Below are 27989 nucleotides of genomic sequence, written 5' to 3'. Positions count from 1 at the left end.
GAGGGGTAAGACTTTAGAGGGCATGAACGCAGGCCATCTCATCTCCCAGGTCCTCTTCATCAAAGCGGGAAAGAATAGACTCTTCATCACTATAAAGGGAGGCAGTTCTCTGTGCCAGCAGGTCACTGGCAGCACTGTCCATTTCATCCAATGTCAAGTGACATGCGTCTGCAATCTCCTGCTTGGCTAGTGCCACAAATCGTGGGTCTTGGGCAAAGAGACCTAGGCCTTCAGAGATGAGCACCTGGGGCGGGGATTAAGTAGGAAGAGTGTTGACCAATGGCACAATGAACAGAGTGGTCACTGTGAAGCGATGTGCTAATGGAAGTGTTCAGGGGAACAGGGTCAAGTACAGTGTGCTGAGAAGAGGGGTTTTAACATGCTTGGCACAGAATCTGGCCACTCCTTGTTGCCTTTCCCCAGCTCTCACCTCTGCCCCTTCTACTCCCACCCCTTCCCCCATAACCATCGGGACTCACAGCCTCCACCAAACTGTCAGCACTGCCTCTCTTGCGGTGGCTTGGATCTGAATGTGCTCCAGGCACTTGCAGACAGGTGAAGGTACGCAGTGGCCCACTGAGTTTGTTGAGGTACCCCTCACCCACTGTGGTATCCTCCACCAGCAACAGAGGGGCATATAGCAGCCGTCCCTTCTGAGGAGGGGCTGCCCAGGAACCCTGGATCAGAACAAAGACCAGAGGGGGCAAGGATTGGTGAGTATGAGAGTCTAGTTCTGTCCCTTTTCTCTAATAAACACAACTGCAGTTACACTGAATGGATGTAATTCAGAGGAGAAATAAATAACTTCTTTATTTGTGGGGATCAAACTGAGTCATAAACATGCCAAACAAATGCTTCACCACTGAGCTCCATCCCCAGCTCCAGACTTGAGTTTATGTCATAATACAGAAAGCCTTTGTTTGTGAGCATTATGTGTGATCTATCTATCTATCTATCTATCTATCTATCTATCTATCTATCTATCTATCTGAGACTTTAAGAAAACTGTCTTGGCCTATAGCATGGGAGGAGGAAGGTGGAGTTAGAGAGAAGCGATGGAGCCACCGGAGACAGATGCTGGGAACTTTACCCAGTAAGCCACAGCCTCGTAGAGATACACAGATTACTAGAAATGGGCTAAATTACGATGTAAGAGTTAGCCAATAAGAAGCTAGAGCTAATGGGCCAAGCAGTGATTTAAATAATACAGTTTCTGTGTGGTTATTTTGGTTCTGGGCAGCTGGGACGAAGAAGTGGCCTCCCTTCAACATCAAGGCCTGTAATTTACTATGTAGCCCAGGTTGATCTCAAATTTGTAGCAATTCTCCTGTACCAGCCTCCTAAGAGCTGGGATTATAGGCATGAACCACCCCATCTAGCTGTTTTGGTTCTTTTGAAACACAGTCTCATGTGACCCAGGCTAGCCTCGATTCTGTATGTAGCCGAGGAGAACTTCCAATTCCTGATCCTCCTGTGCCTACCTCCGAAGTGATAGAATTATATTCAACTCAAAAACCTGGATTTAAATGTCAGGTGTGTATGTGTGTGTGTGTTGGGGGGGTGTTAACCCTAACTCCAAGGGGAGCAGAGACAGGAGGATCACTGAAGATTGCTGGCTTCCAGCTTAGGCAAGAAAATGTGAGCCATTGGTTCAGTGAAAGCCTACTTCAAAGTAATAGGTGGAGTCAAATAGAGGACACCGACACCCTCTTGTGAACTCTGCACACCCCCATGGCTGAGTGTATCCACATGCTCACATGCACATAGACACAAGAAGACATGTATACACATACAAAAATTAATAAATGAATAAGTAAGTACTAAGTCTTTTTAAAATGTCAGCTTTGCTGCTTACTAGCTATGTGATCACAGGAGGATAGACTTCTCTGAGCCTCAGTTTCCTCACCTGTAAACTGGGGATTGTAAACCCATTTCCTAAATACAGTGGGGATTATGTGTGGTCCTTTAAGTGTCCTATTCCTCAGAAGTCACTGAAATGTAGTATACTTGTAATGTTCAGCCAAAGAGGTTGTCTCCCTGAAGGCCACAGTGTCCCTTCTCCTCACCTGAGCCCTGCCTGGTCCTGAGGTCCGTCCGCGATGGTAGGTGCCTGGGATGGGTAAATCTTCACAACTGCCCTGCTGTTGAAGACACTGGATGGTGAAGGAGGGCTTCCGACCTGGTGGGCAAAGAACCATTGCAATTCCTCCCTTGCTCTGTTCTGCTAGCCCTTCGGGTTACATAAGGTCCATTTGTCTGCTTACCTGCAGGTGTTGGGGGCAGCAGACGCCGACGTGGTATGTGGTGCCCGTTTACGTGTCTCTGGGGCTGGTGAGGTGGCAAAGGGACTGGGTTCGGGGGAGTCTCTCCCTGCTCATCCAGGTAGGGGGTCCTGTGGGGGAAGGCAGAGCTAGCAGTGAACTCCTCTGGGACTCAGAGTTGGGGTATCAGCACTCCTGCCCTCCCCGGCATGACCCATGTGGTGTGGCCAGGGTACCAGTCAGAGACTTCCTGTTCCTCATTCTGATTGTCCTGCTCTTGAACTCTCTTGAGCTGAGAACTTCCTTCCTCTGGGATAGGGAACATGAAAACCCCAGAGCTTCTCCTGGAGAAGTGATGCATATTAATTAGATCGGGTCCCAACCCCCCCCCCCTCCCATATGTGACCCAAGGCTCCCTGTTCTTCTCATCTCATGCATGTCCCCTTCTCTGTGCAAACACTAGAATTTACAGTTAATTTAAAACAGGGTCTTACTATGTAATCCTGGCTGATCTGGAGCTCACTCTGTAGACCAGGCTGGTCTTGAACTCACAGAGAGCTGTTTCTGTCTGCCTACTGACTGCTGGGATTAAAGGCGTGCGCCAAGACACTTGATTTGCATTGATCTTTTGCACTGCATTTCTCACGCTTTTTTGCTATTCTCTTTCCCACGTTCTCACGCTTTCTTGCTAGTTTCTTTTCACCCTCTATTGCCATTTGAGCCCTTCATTTATCTTTGTCCTTTTTTAAACAGCGTCTCAAACTCACTATATAGCCAAGGATGGCCTTGAACTCTGGCTCCCCCTGCCTTCTGCTCCCAAGTGCTAAGATTACTGCTGTGGCCCACCGCATTTGACTCTCACTTGAGCCCTGGAAACACATCTGTCCTTTCCGAATTTCTTCTTGAAGGCCTCTAGCCCTTGTCCCATCTCATCCAACACTGTGTCTAGTCTTCCTTCATTCTCACAACCTTCCCCAGAAGCTTGACCATACCTGTGGGGCTGGGACCCAGCCTGGAGCACACTGGGCTGCTTGGAGTTGGCAACCACTCCATCATCATCACTAGGCCCAGGTGAGAGAGAGTCTGGGAGTTTCTCCCTCACAGGTAGAGACCTTGAGATCCTGGAGCTCCATCGAGATTGGGCCTGGGAGTCTGTGGAGTCCTGAGGGGACATTACTTGACTGAGTGCTTTATCAATGCAATGCCTAAGTTACTTGATCAGTGTTGCCTTCACTGGGCCATGGGGAGACCATCACTCCCTAGGGGCTGAATCTGGCTCTTGTTTTCCAACTGTTAGTGATCGGTATTGAATAGTTTTCCATTGTAGAGGAGACTTCTCCCCAGACACAGTACTGAATTCACTTAGGAGTCTGAAGGAGCATTTTACAGTCAAGAGTTTTGAGGGAAGTAGAAACTTGTCCTCACTTTGTATGTTTCTGGGTTGCTCTCAGCTTCCTCCTTCTCAGCCTCCTGCCTCACTGCCTCTTCTCCTTCCTCCTCCTCAGTGTCATAGGTGAGGGCCTGTCGCATCTCAGGACCCAAGTCCTGAAGGCTTCTTAGACCAGCCTGTAGGGATGGATGGAAAAAGAAGGAACTTTGGTAACTCATGGTCTAAGTTGCCCCTCTGTGAGCTTGCTTCCAATGCAGAAGTGTGTGTGTGTCTGGGCTCTGAGGTTCCCTTAACCCTCTGTGCAGCCTAGGTCTCAGTTTCTTCCTCTATGACATGGGTTTCACCCCAGGCCCTGTCTTTAAGACCTGAAGGACGGAAGATGTGCTCTCTGGGGCCTCTGTTCCTAGGAGCCCCTTTTCTTTCCTTCTCCGGAATTTTCGGAAATAATCTTGAATCAGAAATGTGGCATAAAATTTGCCCACGGTGACTTCCTCCTCTGGGACAAGAAAAGAGGGCAGTTACACCGGGTTCCACTGCTACTGCCTCCCCACTTCCTACCTACCAGCAATAGTCGGGGCAGGCCAATAAGGAATTGGTGGTGGGCAGCTCACCATCTGGAGGGGGGATGACCTCATCCAACAATTTCTGCTTTATCCGCTTCCAGATCTTTTTGATGACCATCCGAAGCTCCTGGTTGGCTTGATCCAGGTTCCCTGCAATGCAGGAGAGTGTGAAGTAGGGGAAGTGCTGGAGTTGCCCCTCCTTGCTGGTGAAGGGGGCGGGGCTTTGAAGCTTCACGTTTCTGCTCTCACATAGGGTGTGGCAGCAGGCTGGTGAAGCCAAAGTCACCCGTTTTGAGATTCCAAGTTAGGAGACACATATCTGTCATTCTTTGCATTTGCTCCCTGAACCCTCCCCAGGGACCCTTTCACTCCTGCTCCTCCTCTCCCCCACACCTTCTGTCTTGATCTTCAGGGATGTCCGCACCAGGGCGAATAGTGTAGCGTTGAATGTCACTGTTCCATCTGAGTTGAGGGGCACATTCATTGCCACAAGTCTCTGTAAACACCAGAGACATAGAACCCACTCTGGGGAAATGCTAGGCACACTCTATGTGCCCAGGGTAGAAACCTTTGTAGATGCAGCCATATACCTACCCCTACCAAAGGCAAGTTCCTTTCCCTCCCCATAAAGTATAGCGCCTTCTTGTAGATCAACAGGTGAGGGGCAGGTGCACAGACCTTGCAGGCCACTCGGTGTGGGCACAACTTTCCAAATCCCAGTGGGGGCTGGATGCGTCTCAGCAGGGCAACGACATCCAGGTGCTTGATGCGGCCCCTGGGGCAGTCAGGGAGGTGCCACTGGATCACCAGTACTCCTTTAGGCCTTTCTTAAGCCCCACCCCAAGCAAATCATTACCTCCCAAACCAACACCTCAAGGCTTTCCAGGGAAGAACACGGATGGAAAGGACAGAGGGTGGGGCAGTGGAAACTTCTTTATTGCTGGGTAATGGAATGTGTGGATCTGAAGTTCTAGGACTAGGGGGCTATGGAGGGCAACACATTATCCCTAGGATTCTAGGCACTAAGGTAGAGACTATACTTGGCTCCAGGGTCATATTCAGACCAAATCCTCTTGAATTCATCAAGGTGATGGGGGCCCAAGATAGACCAATCTCTGGTTAGATAGTCAAAGTTGTCCATGATCACAGCCACAAAGAGATTTATAATCTGTGGGACAAGGAGCAAGCAGAGGTAAATAAAGGGCCAGAGCTGGGTTTTAGGAGGTGGGTAGGAGCTGGGATGATCTTTTATGGTCATTGGGTCATAAGTTGCTTGGTTGATCTTATTGTTGGGGCAGCCCTCTCCAGATCTGGACGTCTCTGAACCACTCAAGGCCAGCCCCCATGGCAATGATGGTGGCAGCGGGGAAATGGTTCCTTACCAGGAAGGCACAAAGCATGAAGAAGCTGATAAAATAGGCAATGGCAAAATTGCTACCACAGGTAAATTCCTCGCCTGGGCCAAAGTCAGACTCAGGGTCGCATCGATTTCCAGGAAGGCTGGCAAGCATTATCTCTTGCCATGCCTCACCAGTGGCACACCTGGGGATGGTCAAACAGGGTGGCATTCTGGAGAGGCTCTGAAGTCATGTTAAGTACAGTTGTGGGGGTCTAGGGGAGTGAGGGTGTGGCTTCTCACCAGGGGCTATACTTTACATTTATTTACTCTCTCTCTCTCTTTCTCTCTTTCTGTATGTATGAAAACAATCTGTGGGACTCTTTTCTTTCATTTCACCATGTGGCTCCTGGGGATGGAATTCAGGTTGCCAGGCTTGGCAGTGAATGTCTTGTTGAACTGTCTCACCAGCTTCCATTTGAACACTCTAACAACTAGAAGGACCATGGTAATGGCAGTTATAGAACGTCTTTTACACATGAGGGTACCATGGACGAAAAAGGAGGCACATCTTACAGCCTGAGAAAGAATGGCCCAAAATGGAATATTTTGAAAGACTCTGATATTTCCCTAGTTTAGGTATCTTGGGGCCCAGAGAGGGTATGTAGATACACTAGGTATTCTGGGGAGCAAGGTAGCAGGGACATGGGAGTGTATCACCTGAACAGAAGAAGCACAGCCTGTGGAAAGGTCTGGAAATTGTTGTTTCGATTTATCTGTGTGCCATCCTGAAGCGCCACCTTGCCAAACATCTATAGACATACAAAGGCCGTGTGCTGGGAGTGAACCCATGCTGCCACGTGTTCCCATCACATCTCCTAATACCTAAGGGATCTTCATAATCTTAAAAGCTGTTGCTAATGAGCTCATTCCACACATGCAGACTTACCCAGGGTCATCTAGTTTATCTTTCTGCTCCTCCATCCCCACACTAGGGCTATTCCTACCAAGTATCTGGGACAGAAGGGTTCCGGAGGGATCTTCTTGAGGGTCTCCACTTACCTGCATGCCAATGACTGCATAGATGAAGAATATCATTGCTATGAGAAGAGCCACATAGGGCAAGGCCTAGGAGAATGGGAAGGGGACAGGTATTTCAGGTGCAGTCAGAGAACTATAAACCCCAGAATGCACTCCTCTCTACCAGCCTGGACCTGCTGGGGATGTAGTCTAGCCTCAAACTTTCCTGGATTTCATGTGCTTCCCAAATGTAGGCACACTATTACACAGAGTAGGGTAAAGTCAGTGAACTAGAGGCACGTTAAGGATTGAGAGCCCAGAGAAAGAAAGTTGGAAATGCCATGGCAGACTGGGAACTGTAGTTCTGAGTAGGGACTTACCTGGAAAGACTTGATGAACGTCCAAAGCAGTGTGCGGATCCCCTCACCCTTACTGAGAAGCTTGACCAGCCTCATGACCCGGAAGAGGCGGAAGAATGTGATGGATATTCGGGAACTGTCCTCTGAACTCTGGAGTTAGGGGTGTAGTGGCAGTGATCAGTTTGCGTCAGGTCTAGCAACTTCTTTCCCTCATGCCTTGGCCCTCCCAGCTCCCAAATTTCTCAGAACCCAGGCCCAAGGTGGTCAGGAAGCATGTTTTGTTTATTTGTTTGTTTGTTTTCAAGACAGTGTTTCTTGGTGTAGCCCTGTCCTGGACCAGCCTGGCCTTGAACTCAGAGATCTGCCTGAGTGTGTGCCACCATGCCCAGCTGTCAGGGAGTGTGTGTGTCAGGGAGTGGGATGGGAGGGAAGGTTGAAAAAAATTATTCCTGTTAGGTGTGAGAAGCTACCTCGCCAAGATGGCCTCCATTCTGATGGGACATGTGGCCAAAACAGAGGTGATAAAGGAGATGATGTAATTGTATGCCCAAATGGATAAGGGCATAACATGGTGCACACTCAGGGAATGGTGGGAAAGGTTATATGGCAGTAGATCAAGGTGGTTGTAAACAGAGTTGTAATGGGGTGGAAGTAAAAGGATCAGGTAAAGGAGACGGTGCAGCAAAGACATTAAAAGAAACGAAGGGGCCAAAGTTTCATGGAAATGAGAATACATGGATGGACATCAGAGAAGCCAGTGATGCAGAAATGCAATTGGCAGCGTTGTCAGTCAAGGTTATTATCACATGGTACCAATTGGATGAAATGATGGAGCCAATGATGCAATCAGTTGTGGTAACAGAGCCAGGAAAGAGCCAGCGTAGGAGATGACCAAGTTGGTGGAGCAGATGGAGTCAACGAAGTAGTCAGAGAGACAATGGAGCCATTGGAGTGGGGTAGAGACAATGAAAGAGATAACAGAAATAATAAGGGAGGCATTCTAGGAGGTAGCAAAGCCATTGGGTAGACTGCAAAACAGAATACAGGGCCGGTTAGAGGGAGGAGTACTGTGCTAGAGCCCAGCAAGGACTCAAAAAAGACAGACCTAGTATGAGGAATGCTCAGTCTCCAGGACTGCGGAGGATCTGAGTGGGAGCTGTCTACCCAAGTGAAGGAAGGCTCTAGGGAGAGGGTAGAAGGGTTAGCACAAAGCCCAGTTCTCACATTGACTTCTGTGACGGCAATGTCCACTACGCTGCCCACGACAATAAGAGCATCGAATGTATTCCAGGCATCGGCAAAATAATGCTGTAGACGGGAGGAAAGCATTGTACTGTGTTCTCTTAACCAGCAGACCAGGGTAGGGGGCCAGTAGAGGATAAGCGATATTGAGGGGGCAGGGCCTAGTTTGGACCACAAATGGTCTGTACCTGGGTTCCTCTCATTCCTTGGTCTTATGACTACTCCGGTTGTTACCCCTTCCCAGGGCTGTGGAATGCGCTTCCTCCCAAAGGAGTTTATTCATAGGGTGTGGGTCTAGGGTGTACCTTGGGTTTGAAGGCGATGATTTTGAGCACCATCTCAATGGTGAAAAGGCCAGTGAAGACCATGTTGAGGATGTCCATGGCATAGTTAAAGGGAGCAGTCTGCTCATAGTGCTATGGGGAAACCAGATGGGGACAGAGCCTAAGACAGACACACACCCTACACGCAGACACATAGTCCCTGACCTGAGTTCAGACATGTGGGGACATGGAAACACTGTGTCTAACACTGTGTTTGCATTGCTTGTCTGTCCTTATGGACACCGCAAAGCCCGATTCTTGATTCCCAGGGTGCCATGGTTGGCAGCTTCTTTGAAAAAAAAATTGTTATTTCATTAAAATATGCAAGAATTACTGCTTGGTTCAACTTTCTCTCTTTTTTCTACTTTCAGGTTGGAATAGTTGCGTTGTGACTATAAAGCAACAACCAACTTACAGCAGAATGAATGGCACAGCAGAAAGCTGGACGGAACCAGGGTCACTGATCAGCAGAGAAGACAACCTACCTCAGTGTTTGCGGTAAATAAGCGAACTGCACTGACTCTAGCGTGCACAACCGGTTTCATCTTAGAATCTGAGTCTGGAATGCATTTTATAATCTGTGACATCTTGCAATGGTCATGGACCATTGGGTTCACATTCCAGCGTCTTTAAAAGCAGAATGTGGTTTTTGGCCTTAGATTTGATGAAAGGTTACAGATGTAACTTTGTTTGTTTGTTTGTTGTTTTTGTTTTTTTGAAACAGAGTTTTTCTGTAGCTTTGCAGCCTGTCCTGGAAATAGCTCTTGTAGACCAGCTTGGTCTTAAACTCACAGAGATCCGCCTGCCTCTGCCTCCCGAGTGCTGGGTTTAAAGGTGTGCGCTACCACCGACCAACTTACAAATGTATCTTAATTTAAGGATCTGTCAGTGAGGTGGGAGGGGAATGTTACTTGTGGCCTAATGTATTCCTAATAGTTCTCAAGGGATTGTGTGAAAAGAACAAATGTCTGGCAACGATCAAGATGGGGGTGGGGGCTCAGACAGACCTGCATGGCTAGGGCAACTGTGTTGAGCAGGATGAGTAGAAACATGAGGTACTCAAAGGCGGCAGAGTTCACAGCGGCCCACACACGGTACTGATGGGGATTCTTGGGGATGTATCGGCGGAGTGGCTGGGCTTTGAGGGCATATTCCACACACTGGCGCTACATAATGGTATAGGGGGCATGAGTGAGCAGAGGAGGTTCACAAGGCAAGGAGAGACAGGTTGGTTGGCCACTGGTGAGGAGAGAGAGTCACCTGGTTCTTGTCCAGCTCACAGTTTTGGTATTCCTGCTCTCCCTGGGCACGAAACGTGATGATAACAAAGCCAACGAAGATGTTCATCATGAAGAAGGCAATGATGATGATGTAGACGATGAAGAATACTGAGATCTCCACACGGTAATTGTAGATAGGGCCCTCATCTTCTGCGTGTGCATCTATGGCTTTGTATAGCAGCCTGTGGGAGATGGGGGGAGGGAGAGATGAGGGCATGGGTCAGAGAATCCTAGCCCTGCTCAGATTTCTTCCCAGGTTGCTTATACTCGCCTCCCAAATCTCCTGGTATACCGATCCCACTAAATTTACAACCTAATCATTTGGGACTCCTATACATCTACAAAGTAACCCCTCAAGGCTTTTAAAGGGTCCTAAGTATTTGTGTTTTTTTTTCCTTTTTTGGAGACAGGGTCTCATTATGTAGCCTTGGCTGTGCTAGAACTCAACTATGTAGGCCAGGATTCCAAATCTTTTGTTCCAAACCCTTCAAAGTCTCAGAGACACCTATACAGTTCCCCCAAAGAATACTATCCAGACCTTCCATGACATTTCAACATCCCCTATGCGTCTACAAACCTCTCATTCCCCATAATGGCCTCTGGAGCACCTCCTCCACGTGGTTCTCCAGAACTCCTTCACAGGCTTCTAAAGATCTTGGAACCCCATCCCACAGTCTTGAATACTCTGCTCAATTCCCCCCCAGAAATTTCTAGCCAATATGCCCAAAGACTTTTGCAACGTTCTGCAAATTTCTGAATCCTATTTTCTCAGTGAACCCCTTTTGAATCCTTCCACATCTTACTTACCCCTAGTAACACTCACCCAGTCCTTTCTTTTCACCTATTACCCCTGGAGACCTTTTCCCAATTTCTAGAGACCCTTTCCTGAAGTCCCAATAGTCCTCAGTGGGGTTCCGGGCAATCCCCACCCAGTCTTTCAATATACTAGTCTCTAGAAAGCTACCCCCAACTGGATGTGGTAGCACAAACCTGAATCCCAGCACTCAGGAGGATCAGGAAGGAGGATCACCAGTTTGAGGTCAAAGTGGGCTAAATGGTAGGACCCCGACTCAAGAAAATAAGGGGTAGAGATGCAGCTTAATGTTATACTATTTTTCTAGTATATACAAAAGCTGGGTTCCATTCTTAAGCATAGAAGAGGAAAAAGGAAAGAAAGGAAACCTTATCTAGGCTTAAGAGACTCTCTGTACACCCTTAAGACACACTCCCACCCATTCCCAGTTGATCCCAGGCAACTATCTAGAATCATCTGTCCCATCCCCTGCGGTCCCCAAGGCCCTGCCCCTCACGCAGGCCAGCCTTCGAAAGTAGAGACAGTGAACAGGGCCATCATGGCTGAAAGGACGTTGTCAAAGTTGAAATCGCTGTTGACCCAGAGCCGCCCTCGGACCAAGGGTCGTGACACATCTCCATCAGGATAGATGAGGAAGGAGCCCCTGTGGATGTTGTAGACAGGCTAAGTGAGTGAGGAGGAGTGGGGAGCCATGGCAAAGGCTCTAGGGTCTTTATTATGGATGTAACAGGGCGCCATGGTGTACCTAGATAGTTTGGGGTCACATCTTGCCCTTTGATTTCCTGGCTGGGTTATTGTAGACATTCAATCTCTGTCTATGCACTTCTTTTTTGTTTTTTCAAGACAGGGTTTCTTTGTGTAACAGTCTTAGCTGTCCTGAAACCAGCTGTTGTAGACCAGGCTGGCCTTGAACTCACAGAGCTCTGCCTGCCTCCACCTCTCAAGTGCTGGGATCAAAGGCATGCACCACCACTGCCTGACTCGTCTATGCACTTTTTGTTTTCACGAGCTATCTGAAAAATGAGGGTACTAACAGAATTCATTTCCCATATCTTACCAAGATTAATAAATTAAATAAATGACAGTTAATCATGGTGGTGCACATTTATAATCCCATTCATTACCCGTGAGGCAGAGGCAAGAAGATATTTAGCAAGCTAGAGGCCAGCCTGGTCTACATGATTTCCAGGTCTGCCAGGGCTACATACTGAGACTGTCTCATGATAAACAGACAAACAAATAAATAAAGTCAGGCATAGTGGCATATGCTTATAATCCCCACAATTCAGGTGACAGAAGACAGGAAACTTGTGCATTTAAGGCTAACTTGAGATCTATTGATACCAAGGTTTAAAAAACCCACCAAGGGGCTGGAGAGAGGGCTCAGAGGTTAAGAGCACTGGCTGCTCTTCCGGAGGTCCTGAGTTCAATTCCCAGCAACCACATGGTGGCTCACAACCATCTGTAATGAGATCTGGTGCCCTCTTCTGTGTATATATGTTAACAGAACATTGTATGTATAATAAATAAATATTTAAAAAAATAAAATAAATAACCCACCAAAACCATAAAAAATAATCAAAACCAACAACAACAACCAAAAAAAAAAAAAAAAAAACAAGCAAGGGCCAGCAATATGGCTCAGTGGGTAAAGGTCCTTGCTGCCAACTTGATGATCTGAGTTTGGTCCTCAGAGCCAGCGTGATCGAAGGAAAGAACCAACTCCCTCAAGTTGGCCTCTGATCCCCACATGCGCAGTAGCAGGCATACTCACCATATGAATAAATACAAGAATGTAAAACAAAAAAACCCACCAACAAACAAGACTAATTTCTGGAACACAGTTGGTTTATCGCCACTGTCATGAACATTTTTGCCATCCAGGGGAAAGTAGTTCTTCAAACGGCCAAAGTTTCTTAGCATTGACTCTATGCCAGGGACGGTGCTGGCTTGCCATGCAGGTATTTACCGTGTATGTCTACTCCACGCCTCTCTACTCCTCATAAGCCCTGTGAAACAGGAACTCTTTTTATCCCCCTTTGTTAGTTGAGCTAACTGGGACTCAGCAAAGTGAATAGACGCCTTCAAGCCTCGTGAAGTGGGTTTGAGCCAGGGATTCCTGGCCTCATGGCTTTTGCTTGAAACCACCTCCCTCTACAAACATCTCTAGAGGGAAGCTGGAATTCAGAGGAGGGGCAGGAATTGCAAAGGCTTCTGGCGTGGAATGTACAGAATGATAAAGAATGTGGAAAAGGGTTCTGGGGGGCTTTGAGCGCTTGCTGTAATATGAAGGCCACTATAATTATTGGGAGAGTTTTGGGGGTCTGTCTTAGGGCCTTTAGGGAATTTAGAGGGTCTTAGGGACTTTTAGGATACCAGACATGTCTAGAGTCCTTGGTAAGAGGCTGTCAGTGGCTCCAGGAACCTTAGAGACAGAGCCGTCTGTATTTCTCTATGCGATTTGGAAGGGGTTCTGCATTCCATAGAGGGTGGCATCTCACTCACTTGCATTCCTTCAGGGTGTGTTTGGCCTCATCCGTGCAGCTGTAGAATTTCCCCTGTATGGAGGACATCTGTCAGACAGGTTCACCTTTCACCCCCACCTTGACAGGGGCCTCTCTCTGGATTCGCCCCACCTTGAAGAGCTGCACACCAATGCAGGCGAACATGAACTGCAGGAGGGTGGTGACGATCATGATGTTTCCGATGGTCCGGATGGCCACAAATACGCACTGCACCACGTGCTGCAGACATGCACACACGTGACTAGCGGGCACCGCAGTCCATAGCATGCAGTGGGAGCTTGGGTGATGAATATCACTTAAGGACTTGGGCCAGGGGTAGGTGGTTGCAAGTGAGAAACACTAGTATTGTGGGCTAGCATGTATGGCTATGAACAAAGAATAAGTGTTTTCTAGATAAGGACAAGTAGTCACATGTCAAGGACATGAGTCACTAGTATAGTCACTTGTAAGGAACACGGACCAGACCACATGGCCAGTAGGGAAGAATCCATGGTCACGTGTTGGATTCAGGCTGCACAGTAACGTCTTTGTGCAAATGGTCGGTTGGGTCTGTGATCCTCACCCAGGGCTTGGGTCCTGTGGCTTTGGGTGAGTTGGGCTTACCTTGAGTCCCTTGGCCCTGTTGATGGCTCTGAGGGGCCGCAGGACTCGGAGTACTCGGAGAATCTTCACAACTGAGATGGCACTGGAGCTGGGGGTGGGAGGTTTTCAGGTCCTAATTAGGTCTTGGTCCTGGTTCTAGGAGGAGTGGGGTGGGCAGGGGAAGGTGTTACTCACTGGATGCCAAAGGAGATGAGGGACACGCTGACCACAAGCAGATCCAACATATTGAACCAACTACGGCAGAAAGAGCCACGGTGCAGGAAGGCCCCAAACACTGTCATCTGGGGATTAGATGACACTGGATTAGGCCTCAGACCTGAGGAGAACTGGTGGATAGGATGGGAGAGGGTGGCAGAGAATGTATTGGGGGTTCAGTAATCACCTTTAGTAGAATCTCCACAGCGAAAATGGAGGTAAAGGCATAATCGAAGTATCCCAGAATCTGAGGAAATGAGAAAGATGAGGAGCAGTGTCATTACTAAAGGAGATTGATAGGTATGTGTGTGCCTCTTTTTCTTCCTTATCTATCTATCTATCTATCTATCTATCTATCTATCTATCTATCTATCATCTGTCTATCTATCATCTATCTATCTGTCTATCTATCTATCTATCTATCTATCTATCTATCTATCTATCTATCTATCATCTGTCTATCTATCATCTATCTATCTATCTATCTATCTATCTATCTATCTATCTATCTATCCATCCACCTATCCGAGACAAGCCTTACTCTGCAGCCCAGGGTGGCCTCTGAGTTGCAGTAATCGTCCTGATTCAGTCTCCTAAGTACTAGAAATCCAGGCAGGTACCACCGTGCCAGCTTGTGCGTGCACCACTCTGTATAAGCCTTGCTCACCCTCATCCTTCCCTCTTAGCATTAGGAAAGACTTTTATATGTGCCAAAGTTTATCCATTTGAGATGAGGACTCAGATTTAGATTCCTTTGTCTCTACCCAGCTACACTGAGTGCCCTTGGCCTGTTTAACCTCTCTGAGTTCTCCCCCATCCCCAGTCAAATCCTGCTACCCTGCCCACACTTCTTGGAGTATGGCACGGTATTCTCCACCATTACTGGTCCTGTCCTCTAGCCCAGTGAGGAGTCGTCTCCTTGTTTCTACTCTGGCTTGAACTTGTGCCGAGGAGAATGCCCCTGTGAGTTCCTCCTAGCCTTCAGCCATGGGCTTACATGGTTGCGGAAGGAGTGGGCTCGGATGGGGTCCTCAGCGGCCAGGGACACACTGCTGAGGATGATGAACACCAGGATGAGACTGGTGAAGACGTGGTGATGTATGAGAGTGTGGCAGGCCTTCCGAAGTCTGGGGAGTGGGGGAAAGTCAGGGATTAGAAACCAGGATCAGTGTTTACTGGGAGACCCCAAGGGATACATCTGTGCCCATTGCCTCCTGGGTAGTTCTGGGGCTCTCCTCCTGGTCAGTCCCTGTGGCCCTACTCTACTGCCCCTTCTAGCACTCACGGGTTGGTTTGGCTGAGGCAGAAGAAGGCACTGCCTTCAGGAATGGGTACCACCTTCTCCTTGGGTACAACTTCCTGCAAGAGTTCCACATGCCCTTCACCACCTTCCTCCTCCTCCTCCTCTTCCTCCTCTTCCTCTATGCATGGTTCTTAAAAAGAGCAAAAAGGGAAATTGGCTGAGAGAATCTATGGAACCGTGCTTGACACAGGATGAATTCTTCTCATTTCCTGCCCAGAATCTCAGCTTCTCGGGGAAGAGGTCTTAAATCCATGCCTAGCTTTTCCAACAGTTTCTGGGACGCACTGAGAGCCTGGTGAGTGTGTTTAGTGAGTGTGCTATATACACACAATTTGATAACAAAGGCTCTGAGAAGGCCCATGGTAAAATTAAATGTCCATTCCTCTTGTTTAACCTCGTTTTCCCAAATGTTGCCGGCTAGGGACCAAGCTTATTCATTCATCACAGAGTAATTACTTTTACAGTCATCAAGATTGTACTTAGGGCCTGGCACTCTACCATTGAGGTATATTATTGGTGTGTTTATTATTTTTTCTGAGATTGTGTCTAGTGTCTCTAATATAGTCCAGGCTGGCCTGGAACTCACTGTTTAGCACAAGGTGTTCTTGAATTTGTCACCTTTTGCAAGATTTGGGACTGCAGATAGGCGCTAGTATGCCTACTGCCTTCAGGATGACCTTGGAAGAGTCTGATGGCCAGGAGTTCTCTGCCTGAGTCCTCTTTCCCAGACTCCACACCTCTTCCACCGGAAGTGGACCTGACTACTTGCCTGCTCCTGCACTCTTTGCACCCTCTGCTTCCTCATTCTCTCCACCAGGCACCTGGAGACAGGAAGACGGGAGTCATCGATTATGGAAGAGACAGGATAATATGAAAATGCATCCGCAAAGGATGGGGTTAAACCCATGTACACGTCGATAGGTATGGGTGTTAGGAGGAGGTATATCTAACAACCAGGCTTCTTTTCCTTAAGATTGATTTGTTTATTTTGCTTTTTTGGAGACAGGGTTCCTCTGTGTACCCCTGGTTGTCCCCTGAAACTCATTTTGTAGACCAGGCTGGCCTCGAACTCAGAGATCCGCCTGCCTCTGCCTCCCGAGTGTTGGGATTAAAGGTGTGTATTACCACTGCCCAGCTTTAAGATTTTTATTATTGTTGTTTTTTTGATGATGTGTATCTGTGTGTGGGTGTGTGCATGCGAATTCAAGTGACCTTGGAGGCCAGAGGCCTTAGAACTCCTGGACCTGGAGTTACAGGTAGTTGTGGTCTGCTTGGCATGGATCTGGGAACCAAACTCAGGTCCTTTAGCAAGCACTCTTAACTGTGGACCCATCTTTGAAGCTCTCCCATCCTCTTTTTTTTTTTTTAAAGGGTCTTACTATGTAGCCCTGGCGGCCTGGATCTCGCTATGTTGACCAGACTAATTTAAAAATCACAGAGACCCCCTGCTTCTGCTTCCCTAGTGCTGGGATCAAAGGCGTGCATCACCACAGCCAGGCTTCTAACTCACCGACACTCTGCTCTCCTGTGGGGTGTGTCCTTCACTGCTCTTCTCTCTGTCAAAGAAAATAAGAGCTGATGGCGGCAGGTGGTAAAAGATGGCTAAGGCTGGGGTGGACACTGCTGTCAGGATATTTATTCTTGGGACTTCCAGCTTTTGTTCCCAGTGCCGAGAGTCTATTCTCACAGCGCGCAAAAGGAACCTGTGAAATCCTAATGCTCCCATGCCTAGCTCTACCAAGAGCAAAAGTCAAAACTCTCATCTTGCCCTTGGATATTACCAGGCTGGTCTTGTTATTCCTCCCCACATCTAGCCACATCTCCTATTGCTGCCCCCCCCCCTGCTGCATTCCCACATCACTGGTGGTTTATATCTGCTTGTGGACGGCACTGGGATGGAAACCAGAACTTCAAGCAGCTACATTTTCTTCCTCTGAGCTAGGTTCTGAGCCCTAGTGTTCTGTTGTCAATGCGCTAACAACACCACAACTTCAAAGGAGCAATCTTTTTTTTTTTTTTTTGAGTCAGGGTTTCTCTGTGTTTCTGGCTGTCCTGGAATTCACTCTGCAGACCAGGTTGACCTCAAACTCATGGAGATTCGCCTGTCTCTGCCTCCTGAGTGGTAGATTAAAGGTGTTCACCACCACCACCAGGCAAAAAAGCAATCTTATTGAACCTTATATCCTCTGCAGTCTCAATGTGGAGTCCAGGTTGGCCTTGAACTTCTTATCCTCCTGACTCAGCTGTTCAAGTGCAGGCAATGTAGGTATGGCTTTCTAGGCTTGGTTTAATTTTTTACTATTGCTTTCCTTTGTTTTCTGTTCCTTCACTACTACTTATTATTAACTTCTTTTTTTTTTAAGACAACTCATAACTGGACTGGAACTCACTATGTAGACCAGGATGGTCTCTCACATGGAGAGATAACTTTGCCTCTGAGAGCTGAAATTAAAGGCATGTGCTACCACACCCAGCTTACTAACATATTCTTAAGATTGTATACCTATATTCTTGTAGTTTGCTTGCCTTCCTCAACTACAAACAGCAAGGACTCTGTGTGCCTCAACCCATGCTGTCTCCCTAGCATTTACATCAGCGTCTAACACAAAATTATTGTGTGTATGCTCCATAAATTCATGTTGAAAGAATGAATGAGGCCTGTAGCTGGAGGTGGGTGCTTCCAGCACAATTGAAGTCCTGTGGAGTGTGTGTGTGTGTGTGTGTGTGTGTGTGTGTGTGAGAGAGAGAGAGAGAGAGAGAGAGAGAGAGAGAGAGAGAGAGAGAGAGAGAGATCCCAGTCAGAAATCTTAGGGAAAGGATGTCTTGGAGATGGAGCCAATAGCTTACCTGCCCTTGTCTTTGGCAGTGCCTGCATCTCCACTGGCGAGGTTATCCACAGCAATGGCAAGAAATACATTCAACAGGATGTCTGGGGTGAGTTCAGGCTGCAAAGATGGAGAAGCAGCCTGCCTGTGGACTGCCCAGCACCCCCTCCACCCTTCACCCTGCTCTATTCTGTCTCCCAAAGTTCTGAGGATACAGTTGCCGCAGATGAAGAGGATGATGAAATAAACACACACCAGCATCCCTGGGAAGAAGGGGCCACCGTAGGCCATGATGCCATCATACATGACGACGTTCCAATCTTCACCTGTCAGAATCTGGGGAAGGAAGTCATCAAAAAGTTCTTGGGACCCACCTATAACTCCAGGCCATACCAACACACACACACACACACACACACACACACACACACACAGAGAGAGAGATAGAGATAGAGAGAGAGAGAGAGAGATCTCAGAATCTCCAAGCCATACCTGAAAGACAGTGAGGAGGGCTTGGGGGAAGGTGTCAAAGGTGCTTCTCTTGGTGTGGGTTTGGTCGAAGTTGAACTTGCCCCCAAATAGCTGCATGCCAAGCAGGGAGAAGATGATGATAAAGAGAAAGAGGAGAAGCAACAAGGATGCGATGGACTTCATGGAATTGAGCAGGGATGCCACCAGATTGCTCAGAGACGCCCAGTGTCTGCAGCAGAGACCAAAAAGGGCAAGGTTGATGTTTTGTCCCCTTCAGAGTCCAGGCAGACCTCCAACTTGGGATACACTGGCGCACATGGGGTTAAAATAGGTTGTGGTGCCGAGGTTGGAGGTGACTTTTGGAATCAAAGCGTGATGAGAGTAAGAAAGGAGGGACCCTTTAAGTTTGGAGTTAGAGTTGGCATCCAGGGTGTGGCAGGAGGTAAAACTGGGGACGAGGTATAGATACAACTGGGTTTCATGTCGGGATTGGGATGAATTGGGCATGGGGTTAGGGTGATTTGGGGTTGGAGGAGTTGGAATAAGTTTTGTGGTTGAAGGTTGGTATAAGGGAGAGAATAAAGAGGAGCCTGAGGCTGGGGAGAGTGGAACATGGGATTACAATTGGAGAAAGGCTGCTGGACAGGGGTAGGGATGCATCAGCGAGCTAAGAATGGCACTGTGGTTGGTGCTCAGTGAGAGGACTGGGGCTGGGAAGTAGGGCTGAGGTGGAGGTTGGGTTGGGTTTGGGATTAGATAGTGGACCTGTGCAGGGCATGTAGTTGGGGTTGGACTTAGAGAGGACAGTATGGCTGGGACTGGTGATGAACGTGGAGATGGGCTTGGGGGTAAGCTCGTGTTGGCCAATGGGATGGAGATGGAGGAGGCACTATTCCCAGGTGGCTCTCCTCTCCACAGGGATGGGAACTTGTGCATGCTTTGCTTTCTGGTGTTTCCCTAGGACCTAGAAGGTCAGCACACAACAGTAGGTACTCGATGAGTGTTTGCTAAATGAATGGCGAGACTGACGAGATTGTCTTCGGAGCTGGGGTGTGGAATTGGGTCTGCATTTTGGGGCCCCATGCATACATACCTGGTGACCTTGAAAATCCTGAGGAGGCGCACACATCGGAGCACTGAGATCCCAAGAGGCTGCATGGCTCCCACCTCCACCAACGTGGTTTCTAGGATGCCTCCACAGACCACGAAGCAGTCAAAGCGGTTGAAAAAGGAGGCCACATAGACAGAGGGGCCCAGACCATACAGTTTGAGAAGCATCTCCACCGTGAAGAGACAGAGCAGCACTTTGTTGGCATACTCTGCAGGGAGAGCGGGGAGGGTGACTGAGCTAGCTATGGCAACATGTAGGATGCCAGGAGCTTTGGCGTGATCTTAGGGTAGCAGGGAACAGGCCAGGTATGGGTTAGGGTTTAATTGGGGTTAGGGACTGAGGTGAATTTGTAGGTTTGGAGCTGGGGTAGAGGATAGAGTTGAGATGGGTACCAGAGTCAGCCTTTGTGAGTCCAAGACAACTCCAAATTCAATGGTACAGTCAGTATGTAGGAGTTATTATTTTTAAATTGTTTTTTCTATTTATGTCTTATGGTTTTGGTTCTGGGTACAGTACCCAGGGACTCACACACTTACTCTACCAGCTCCAAGCCTGGGGTTTCTTTAGGACTGAACGGGTTTGGGGTGGGGTTAGGAGCAGGATCAGTGGTGAAACTGGGGTTGAGATTGTACAGAATAATGACAACAGGTGACACAATGTGGGCCAAGCAATAGCTAAGCTGAGTTCCTTTAGTCGCTCCAACCACTCTGGGCCATGGGTAGTTAGAAGTAGCTCCATCTTATGTGTGGGAAAGCTGATATACAGAGGAGTTGTCTAGATAGCCTGGTGTTAAGAGGCCAGGGTAGAATCCTACTCTGTCCTTTGGGGGATGAGTCCTGGGGTTAGTTACTTAACTTCAGTGCCATGGTGAGCAGGACCCTTGGCCATCCTTAGTACATAGGTACTAAGTAAGGTTCTAGCAGAACACAGTTTGAATTTGGACATGTGAAACACTGAGATTGGAGCTTTATGCACACAGCAAGTACCACATAAGTGTGGTTTGCAGGGTGAGATAGGACAGGTTAAGATCTCTGTACTCATCTGGATTGGAAGATCTGGGGGTCTAAGATTCCCTAGAGAGCCTGCATTTGAACGCCTGGAGTGGAGGGAGCAAGGGGTGAAGAAGAAAGCTGGCAGGCTGAGGCACACCCTGGGTCTGGGTGAGCCACACAGGCTGCCCATGGTGCTCCGAGGCGATGGTCAACGTGTTGAGGAAGACGAGCAGCAGAACAGCCCAGTAGCAGGCATTGGACTTGACAGCCCGGCGGCAGTGTGCACGGAGGCTCCGATTGGCTCGGCGGAAGTGGCGACTGGGCAGAGGAGAGCCCATCATCATATCACTGAGATGGCTTAGGTCAACCCGGGGTTCAGGTCGGGGAGCTCGGAAGTCCAATGATCCTTGGAGGTGGACTGGTCTTAAAGCCATGGGGTCAAAAGGTTGCACACTTTCACAACTTACCAGAGTTTGGTTTTCATGATCTTGTTTCTAGAAAAAATGGGAAAGGGATGGGGTGTTATAAGAGGCTGAGAGGGAATCAGCATTGTGGGTAGAGGTCAGGGCTGAGGTCATGATTTGAAGCTAAAGTAAGGATGGAGATCTGGGCTACTTAGGGTCCAAGGGCTGGAATCCCTTACAGGCAGCGTGTACAGCTGGCCAAAGACCCCTCTTCTTCATCCTCATCTCCTGGGGTGTCTGCCATGGAGCCAGTGTCACTGGCTGGGAGGCTGGCTGTGGGCAAAGTGAGGACAGAGGTCAGGACCCAAAGGCCTAGGTCCCACGTCCGGCTTTTCCTTCTGTTTACTCATCCCAGCTCTACCCTGCCCCTTGCCTGGTTGGTTCTCACCATGGCTGCTGGTGGAGTGTGTGGAGCGGGTAGAGTGGCTGAACCATCGTAGTCGTCCACGCCTCCTATTGGTCAGTTCTGACAGCTGTGGCCCTGTGGGGATAGATAAGACTGGGAAGGATGACCCCGAGGCAGAATTAGAGTCAAATTTAGGGGGACAAGGGGCTAGTTGGTGTCTGGGTCTGAGTCTGGGATGAGATTCTGTGTCCTGAGTCAGATGTGGGAAAAAGCCTAGGGTGCTGCAGGCTTGGTCTGGGTCTCGGGAGGACAAATCACATCTGGGGTAGGAATGAAGCTGGGTCAGAAATGAACTGCCTACTATGGCTGGCCCGTCCCTCTTCAGCAAGAGAAGCCAAGTTGCCATCTATAGAGGAGTCATGGAGGTCTAACTCTTCAGCCTGTGTGATCCAGTCCAGGTAGCCCCGAAGGTCCTCCTCCATCTGCTGCTTCTCCCGAAGCTTCTGGAAGTCTCCTCGTGCTTTTGCCTTTTCTCTTTCTTTAGAGAACTCCCTGGAGGAGGAGGGGAGAAGATTACTACATGGGGCAGGCACACCAGTAATCTTGTCTGTACCACCCCACCCACAGTAGCTTTCCAATTGTTCTTTGGATATGCCGAAGGCATTCTAGCCGCCAAGCATTTGCGTTGGCTGTTACTGTGGCTTAAAATATCATCAACACCTTCTCAAGAGGTCTTTCCTGATTTTTAAAAGAAGTACATTTATTTAATTACTGTGTGTGTGTGGGGGGGGGGGGTGGCAAGTAGATATCATGACCTGTGGACCAGAGAACAATCCAAGAGAGATGGTTCTCTCCTACCATGTGGGTCTTGGGTATTGAACTTAGGTCAACCGACTTGGCAACAAACATCTTTACCCACATAGCCATGTTGTTGGACTCGGATTATATGTGTGTGTGTGTGTGTGTGTGTGTGTGCATGTGTGACAGGATCTCAAGTAGTCTAGGCAACCTTGAACTTGCCAAGCAGCCCAGGCTGATCTTGAACTTGCTATGTAGTCAAAGTGATTCTCCTGCTTCTGCCTCCTAAATTCGGAAATGACAGATGCATATCCCATGCCTGGTTTGATTATATTTTTGAGATAGTGTCTCGTTACTAGCTCAGGGCCTCCCCAAACTTGCAACGTTTCCTGCCTCTGGGTGTTGGGTACAGGTGTGCACTGATATGGTTAGCTCTGAGGTTCCCATTTATTTCCTTTTTAAAAGTATTTAGTATTTTTGTGCATGCGTGCGAGCCTGCCTGACTATATGTGCCCCATTTGCATTTAGGAGCCTTTGGAGGCCAAAAGAGGGAATCAGCTACCCCAGCACTACAAGTTACAGGAGGCTGTAACCTGTCATGTGGGTGCTGGAAACGGAACTTAGATCTTCTGCCAGCAATCCCCTGTCCTGAAACGCACTACATAAGATCAGGCTGGCCTCGAACTCACAGAGATCCACCCGCTTCTTCCTCCCAAGTGCTAGGATTAAAGGTGTGTGCCACCACACCCAGCTCAGGAAAGGATTCTTTACCAAGTCATCTTTCCATTCCCTGATGTTGCTATTTCTAATTGCAACATCTCCGTGTTCCTCTTTATCTTTTGTTTCTTTCCATGGTACACATTGTGCGTAATTTACAGACATTTACTTATCATATGCTTCTATTATCTGTATCTTCCTACAAAAAAAATGCAATATCCAAGAAACCAGGGGGTTTCACGTTTCTTGTTCCATTTCTCTAGTAGTACCTGGCACACAGTAGGTGTTTAAGATGGAAAGACTGAAGGAACACATCCGATTCTCTTTGGTAGTGCTAGGGATTGAGACTGAGCCATGGACATGCCAGACAAAAGCTCAGACTTTAATTTTTTTAACTTCAAAAATTTGAGGCAGGGTCTCACTAAGTTGTCCAGGCTGGTCTGAAATTTGAGATACTTCTGTCTTAGCCTTCCAGATAGCAGCGATTACAGGCTTGTGCTACCAAGCTCAGCTTAGATGTGGGTTTTTGAAAGATGCTTAGGATTTTGACAGCACAAAAGGTCAGGGGGTTTGTAGGGGAGAACATCCAGGCTTCTCACCCACTTAGGACGCCAAGCACAAGGTTGAGAACAAAGAAGGATCCGAAGATGACGAGGCTCACAAAGTACACCCAGGGTAGCTCATACCCCATGGCATCCTGCATCTGGAGAGAGAGCACATTCCCCTCTTAGCATGCAGACACCACAACCTGAGCTGGCAAAGAAGGGCAGGTGCAGCCTCTAAGCTGTGTTGAGGGCTTGTTCGCCTCACCCAGTAGAGGACGTCTGTCCATCCTTCCATGGTAATACACTGGAATACAGTTAGCATGGCAAAGAAAAAATTGTCAAAATTCGTGATGCCACCATTGGGCCCTGGCCAGCGCCCGCGGCACTCAGTCTGGTTCAGTGTGCATGAACGCCCAGAGCCAGAAGACACACAAGGTGATGGGTCCTCCTCTGCCTCCATATCTATAGGAAAATTGAAGCCAGAGCTATGAGGCAAAGTCACACACTAGTTCCTGCCACTCTGCAGCTCCATCCTCACAGGAAGTTTGTTTGGCTGCTTGAGGGGTTTTTAAGGCAAAAGGAACTCTTGGCTCCTGTGCTAGAATTAAAGCCCTGGAGGTATCGATTTGAACCACTGGGATGCTGAGTCCTTCCAACATGGATCTGGGAATTGTGAAGTGTAAATCCTGTATAGAATCTTAAATATCCTCGTTAGTATAGAGGTGAAAAAAGAAAAAAAAAAGAATTTTAAATAACAGTGAGGCATGAATCTGGGGGCAGAGTCTTGTGACTGTGAGAGTCTTGAAAAGAAGGCAGAGAAAATGCTTGGACAGGGGTCTCCACAAATGCCTAAAGGCAGGTTGTGGAGTTTGAAGTCTTAAATGCCTGCCGCTAGGCAGACTGGTCCTGTGGGTGGGGTCTTGTGATACCTGCACAGCCATTATGGAGAGAGGGGCTGTATTCTGGGGTTTACGGAGGAGTTTTCAATACAAGGGTGGGGTTTGGCTATACCTGAGCTTAGAGACCAAGCCTGGCGAAACAGAGTGGGCTTTCTAAAAACAAGAGAGGGCAGGGGGCATGTCCTGTCCTGTGAAAGGGGGGTGGCTGACCGGATCCTAGGAAGTAGCACGTCTTGTGCATGCGTCCGAGGAACAGCTCGAGTCCGATGATGGCGTAAATAATAATGACGAATAGTACCAGCAGGGCAATGTGCAGCAGCGGCACAAGCGCCTTCATAATGGAATTGAGCACTATGTGCAGACCTGTAATGGGGAGGGGCGGGCTTAGCGCTTTCGCCTTCAGCTGGGAGCCCCACCTCCAGCTCAGGGGGCGTATACACTTACTCGGTACCCCAGACACCAGCCTCAGTGGCCGCAGCACCCTAAATGCCCGCAGTGCCTTCACATCGAAGCCTCCCGGCTTTCCTCCAGTATGTGGGGCATCACCTGGCCGTCCCGGTCCTTGCTCCAGCAGCACGCTGAACAGCCTGATGGCGGAGCATGAAACCGGGAGGGGGAAGAGTCAAGCCTTTTGGCTCCCGCCCCTTCCCTCCTTTCCGTTTAGAAAAATACAAGTCCCTGTAACTGGAAACGCAAATGGTTTTACATATGTTAATACGCCTGATTTTAGCTGCAGAACAGGGACTGTCTGAAGCAGTCGCTTCCCTGAGCCCCAGAATTCAGTGGATTGCGAACTAGGGTGGGGTGCTCCTCCCCCTGCAGACGCGCACCCGACCACGACGATGATGAAGTCGAGTAGGTTCCAACCATTGCGAATGTAGGCGCTGGGATGGAGCACCAGACCATAGGCCACGATCTTGAGCACTGTCTCCACGGTGAAAATCACCAGGAACACGTATTCTACCTGTTCCTGAGGGCGGAGCCGGGGACGGGACGTGAAGGTCGGGACTTATTTGGGGCCAGAGTCAGATCCGGTGGGTGTGGGCGCAGGTTAAGGTTAACAAGGTTGCTTTTGCCAGAACCAAGAGTGGAGTGAGGTGGGTCCAGGAGGGTGGGGCCTGGCTGGGTGGCTTAAGCTGTGGTTCTAAGGGAAACTTCAGTCAGGTTGGGGATGGGGTAGGCCTCACCAAGTTGTGGTTAGCAGTGTTGGAGTCGTCCTCAGGGAAGGGGATGTACACACCCAGGGCCACGCAGTTGGCAAAGATGGTCAGGAGGATGAGAATGTCAAAAGGTCTCAGGTGAACACAGTTAAGGACCCAGGAAGAGTGACGTTGAAACCCCGCATATTCCTTTGGTGCCTTCTCCACCCGGTGCTGACTCTGGGCAGGATCATGCTATGTAGCCTAGTCTGCCTTTGGATTTTTAGTTCCACCTCAGCTCCCCGAGTTATGGGGTTATAGGCATATGCAAGCATAGCCAGCTTAGTGATCTTGATCCCGGTGACTGCCATTTCTCTGGACACCCTTTCTATTCCAGTTCTTGACCCCTCTCTCTTTTTCTCTGCATTGGGATTGCCCTCAGGGTATCTAATACACTAAATAAATACTCTACCACTGAGCTCTGTGCCCACCCCAGGAATCAGTCTACCCCGCCCCAACATTTGATCCGTGGTCTCTGGTAATTGCAGTCCTCCTTCATTCTAGGCCTGATCTAATCCTTGACTCTTTACAACCTGGTCATTCTTACCCCTGAGTCGCCTAGGATACTTCCATTCCACAATGCTGATGCAGGACCGACGAAGGGGATTGGTTAAGGTGAGGCAGAAGAGTGCTCGAGGTGACCGCTGGGCACTGGCAACTGCTACAGTCTTGTGTTTGTTGTGCTGGGTCCTTCTTCTTGGGGTCCCCAGGCCTGATGCCCCATTGGTATCAGGCCCCACAGCTGGAGGCCCAGGACTCAGCCCCCATTCAGGACCAGGGCCTGTCCCATTGGCTGGGCTGGGCTCTGTAGTGGTGTCTGTGTGGAGAAACAGAGTCAGGGAAGGGATGGCATACCACAATCATAGCAACTTCTTGTTCAATTCTATCCCTCTGTTTGAAGGGAGAAGAATATGCAAAACTATGGAGCGTGCTTGGGTTATGGGTTAAGGGTTAAGAATCACTGTTGGAGTTAAGTTTAGGATGGAGCGAGTTTTGTTGAGGGATGAAGCTAAGACTTGGCTGGATGGTCACTGTGCTGTGCACTTCAACTTAAGGTCAAACTGGAGTGCTGGATTTTGGGTCAAAGTGGGCTTAACCTTATTGATAAAGGCAAGGATGGAGTTTGGTTGAGATTTTATTTAGGGTTGAAGCTGGGTATTCGAATGAGTTGGGCTTGGACTTCGGATCAAAGTGAGGAATAAATTTTGAGTAGGATTTGCGTTTTTCATTAGGGTTTTCATCACTCAGTTTCAAGATTCTGTGGCTTTGTTTCGGTTTCTGAAAGGGGTAGAAGGCCTGGTTAAGATCCCCAGCTTAATAAGCTGTCTGGTTTCAAATTCTGACTACTATTTAGAAGTTGTGTATTGCCTTGAGTAAATTATGGAATTACCCTTGAACCTCAGTTTTCTTATCTGTATACTGAGGAAGATAATAACGGTTGACTACATTATAAGGGCCCTGTGAGGAGTAAATTGAGCTCCCTGTTCATAAGAATGCCTAGTATGTAGTATTATCACTATTTTGAAAATGAGGAACCTGAGATGCAAGCGTTAGTAATTTGCTGAAGTGGTCAAATCGAGCATTCTGACAATCTGACCTTCCCAGTTTACAATAGCGGCAGCTGCATGCTCTCGCTCTGTATTGGTTTTGTGTCTGTTTAACCCGAAGAGGTGGCTCTGTGGTTAGGAGCACAGCACTGCTCTTCCAGCGGATGGAAGTTTGGCTCCCAGCACCCACCTGGCAGCTCACAGTCCCCTGTCACTCCAGTTCCAGGGGATCTGTTGCCCCTTTCTCACCTCAGTTGGCACTGCACACACATGGCACTCATACATAAACTCAGGGACATACATACACTTATAAAAATAAATTAATAACAATTTGAAAAAGGGTCTGTGCTGTTTCTGGGCAGCTAGGGAAAGTCGGTCAGTAGCAGTACCGGTATCTAGAGGTTAGATGACCTTCAAGTTCATGATAAAGTCTGTAGCCATTTTGAGGTTTGCAGTCTAAGGTCCCCTGTGCTGGAGGTAGGACATTGTCTTCTGGTTAGGATGGTTTAGATGAAGGTTTAGAGTGCTACTGGATTGGAGTTAGAAGTGGACTGAGTGCTGGTGTCAGGATGGAGTCAGGCTTTCATTTGGGAACTGAAGCTATGAATGAGGTTGGGGAGGGTACTGGGGACATGGGCTAGGGTGTGGTGCCTATATGGCAGGTGACAAAGAAGCTCTAAGGGGTAGCTAGGACAGGAAAAGAGTGATGATACTGTATTTCCCCAGAGACTCTCCAGGAGAAGGATCCAGGTGAGCAGTGGGGAGGTGAGAGGGTGAGGGTGGGCCAGAGCCTGGGGTGACTCCAAGGGTGTTCAGGGGTGGATGGCTGCTCTCACCTTTCCCGCCTTCAGATTCTGACAT

The 27989-nt window shown here is 48.6% G+C and overlaps 1 protein-coding gene across 1 annotated transcript; it reads right to left on the bottom strand.

Annotated features, from left to right (window-relative positions):
• Positions 1-9: 9 nt before the first annotated feature.
• Positions 10-27989, bottom strand: Cacna1f (calcium voltage-gated channel subunit alpha1 F). The gene is given in 48 exon segments (XM_050160842.1): positions 10-244; positions 480-677; positions 2067-2179; positions 2265-2392; positions 2498-2605; positions 3254-3423; positions 3687-3827; positions 4017-4147; positions 4263-4364; positions 4608-4710; positions 4893-4989; positions 5255-5382; positions 5597-5756; positions 6271-6362; positions 6613-6678; positions 6951-7079; positions 7400-7420; positions 8154-8237; positions 8477-8587; positions 9502-9660; positions 9755-9956; positions 11085-11231; positions 13094-13146; positions 13225-13332; positions 13717-13804; positions 13891-13997; positions 14099-14158; positions 14909-15038; positions 15197-15344; positions 15972-16035; positions 16725-16770; positions 18062-18143; positions 18255-18375; positions 18532-18739; positions 19604-19829; positions 20771-20931; positions 21081-21107; positions 21257-21350; positions 21466-21558; positions 21785-21975; positions 23538-23641; positions 23749-23945; positions 24593-24745; positions 24827-24969; positions 25213-25352; positions 25570-25675; positions 26149-26398; positions 27965-27989. Coding segments are annotated over 48 exon segments (5946 nt in total). The 3' UTR covers positions 10-13.

Source organism: Alexandromys fortis, unplaced genomic scaffold (genome assembly GCF_014885135.2).
Source record: "Alexandromys fortis isolate MF-2015 unplaced genomic scaffold, M_Fortis_MF-2015_v1.1 scaffold_83, whole genome shotgun sequence".
Classification (NCBI taxonomy): domain Eukaryota; kingdom Metazoa; phylum Chordata; class Mammalia; order Rodentia; family Cricetidae; genus Alexandromys; species Alexandromys fortis.
This window is presented reverse-complemented; position numbering and strand designations above follow the sequence as displayed.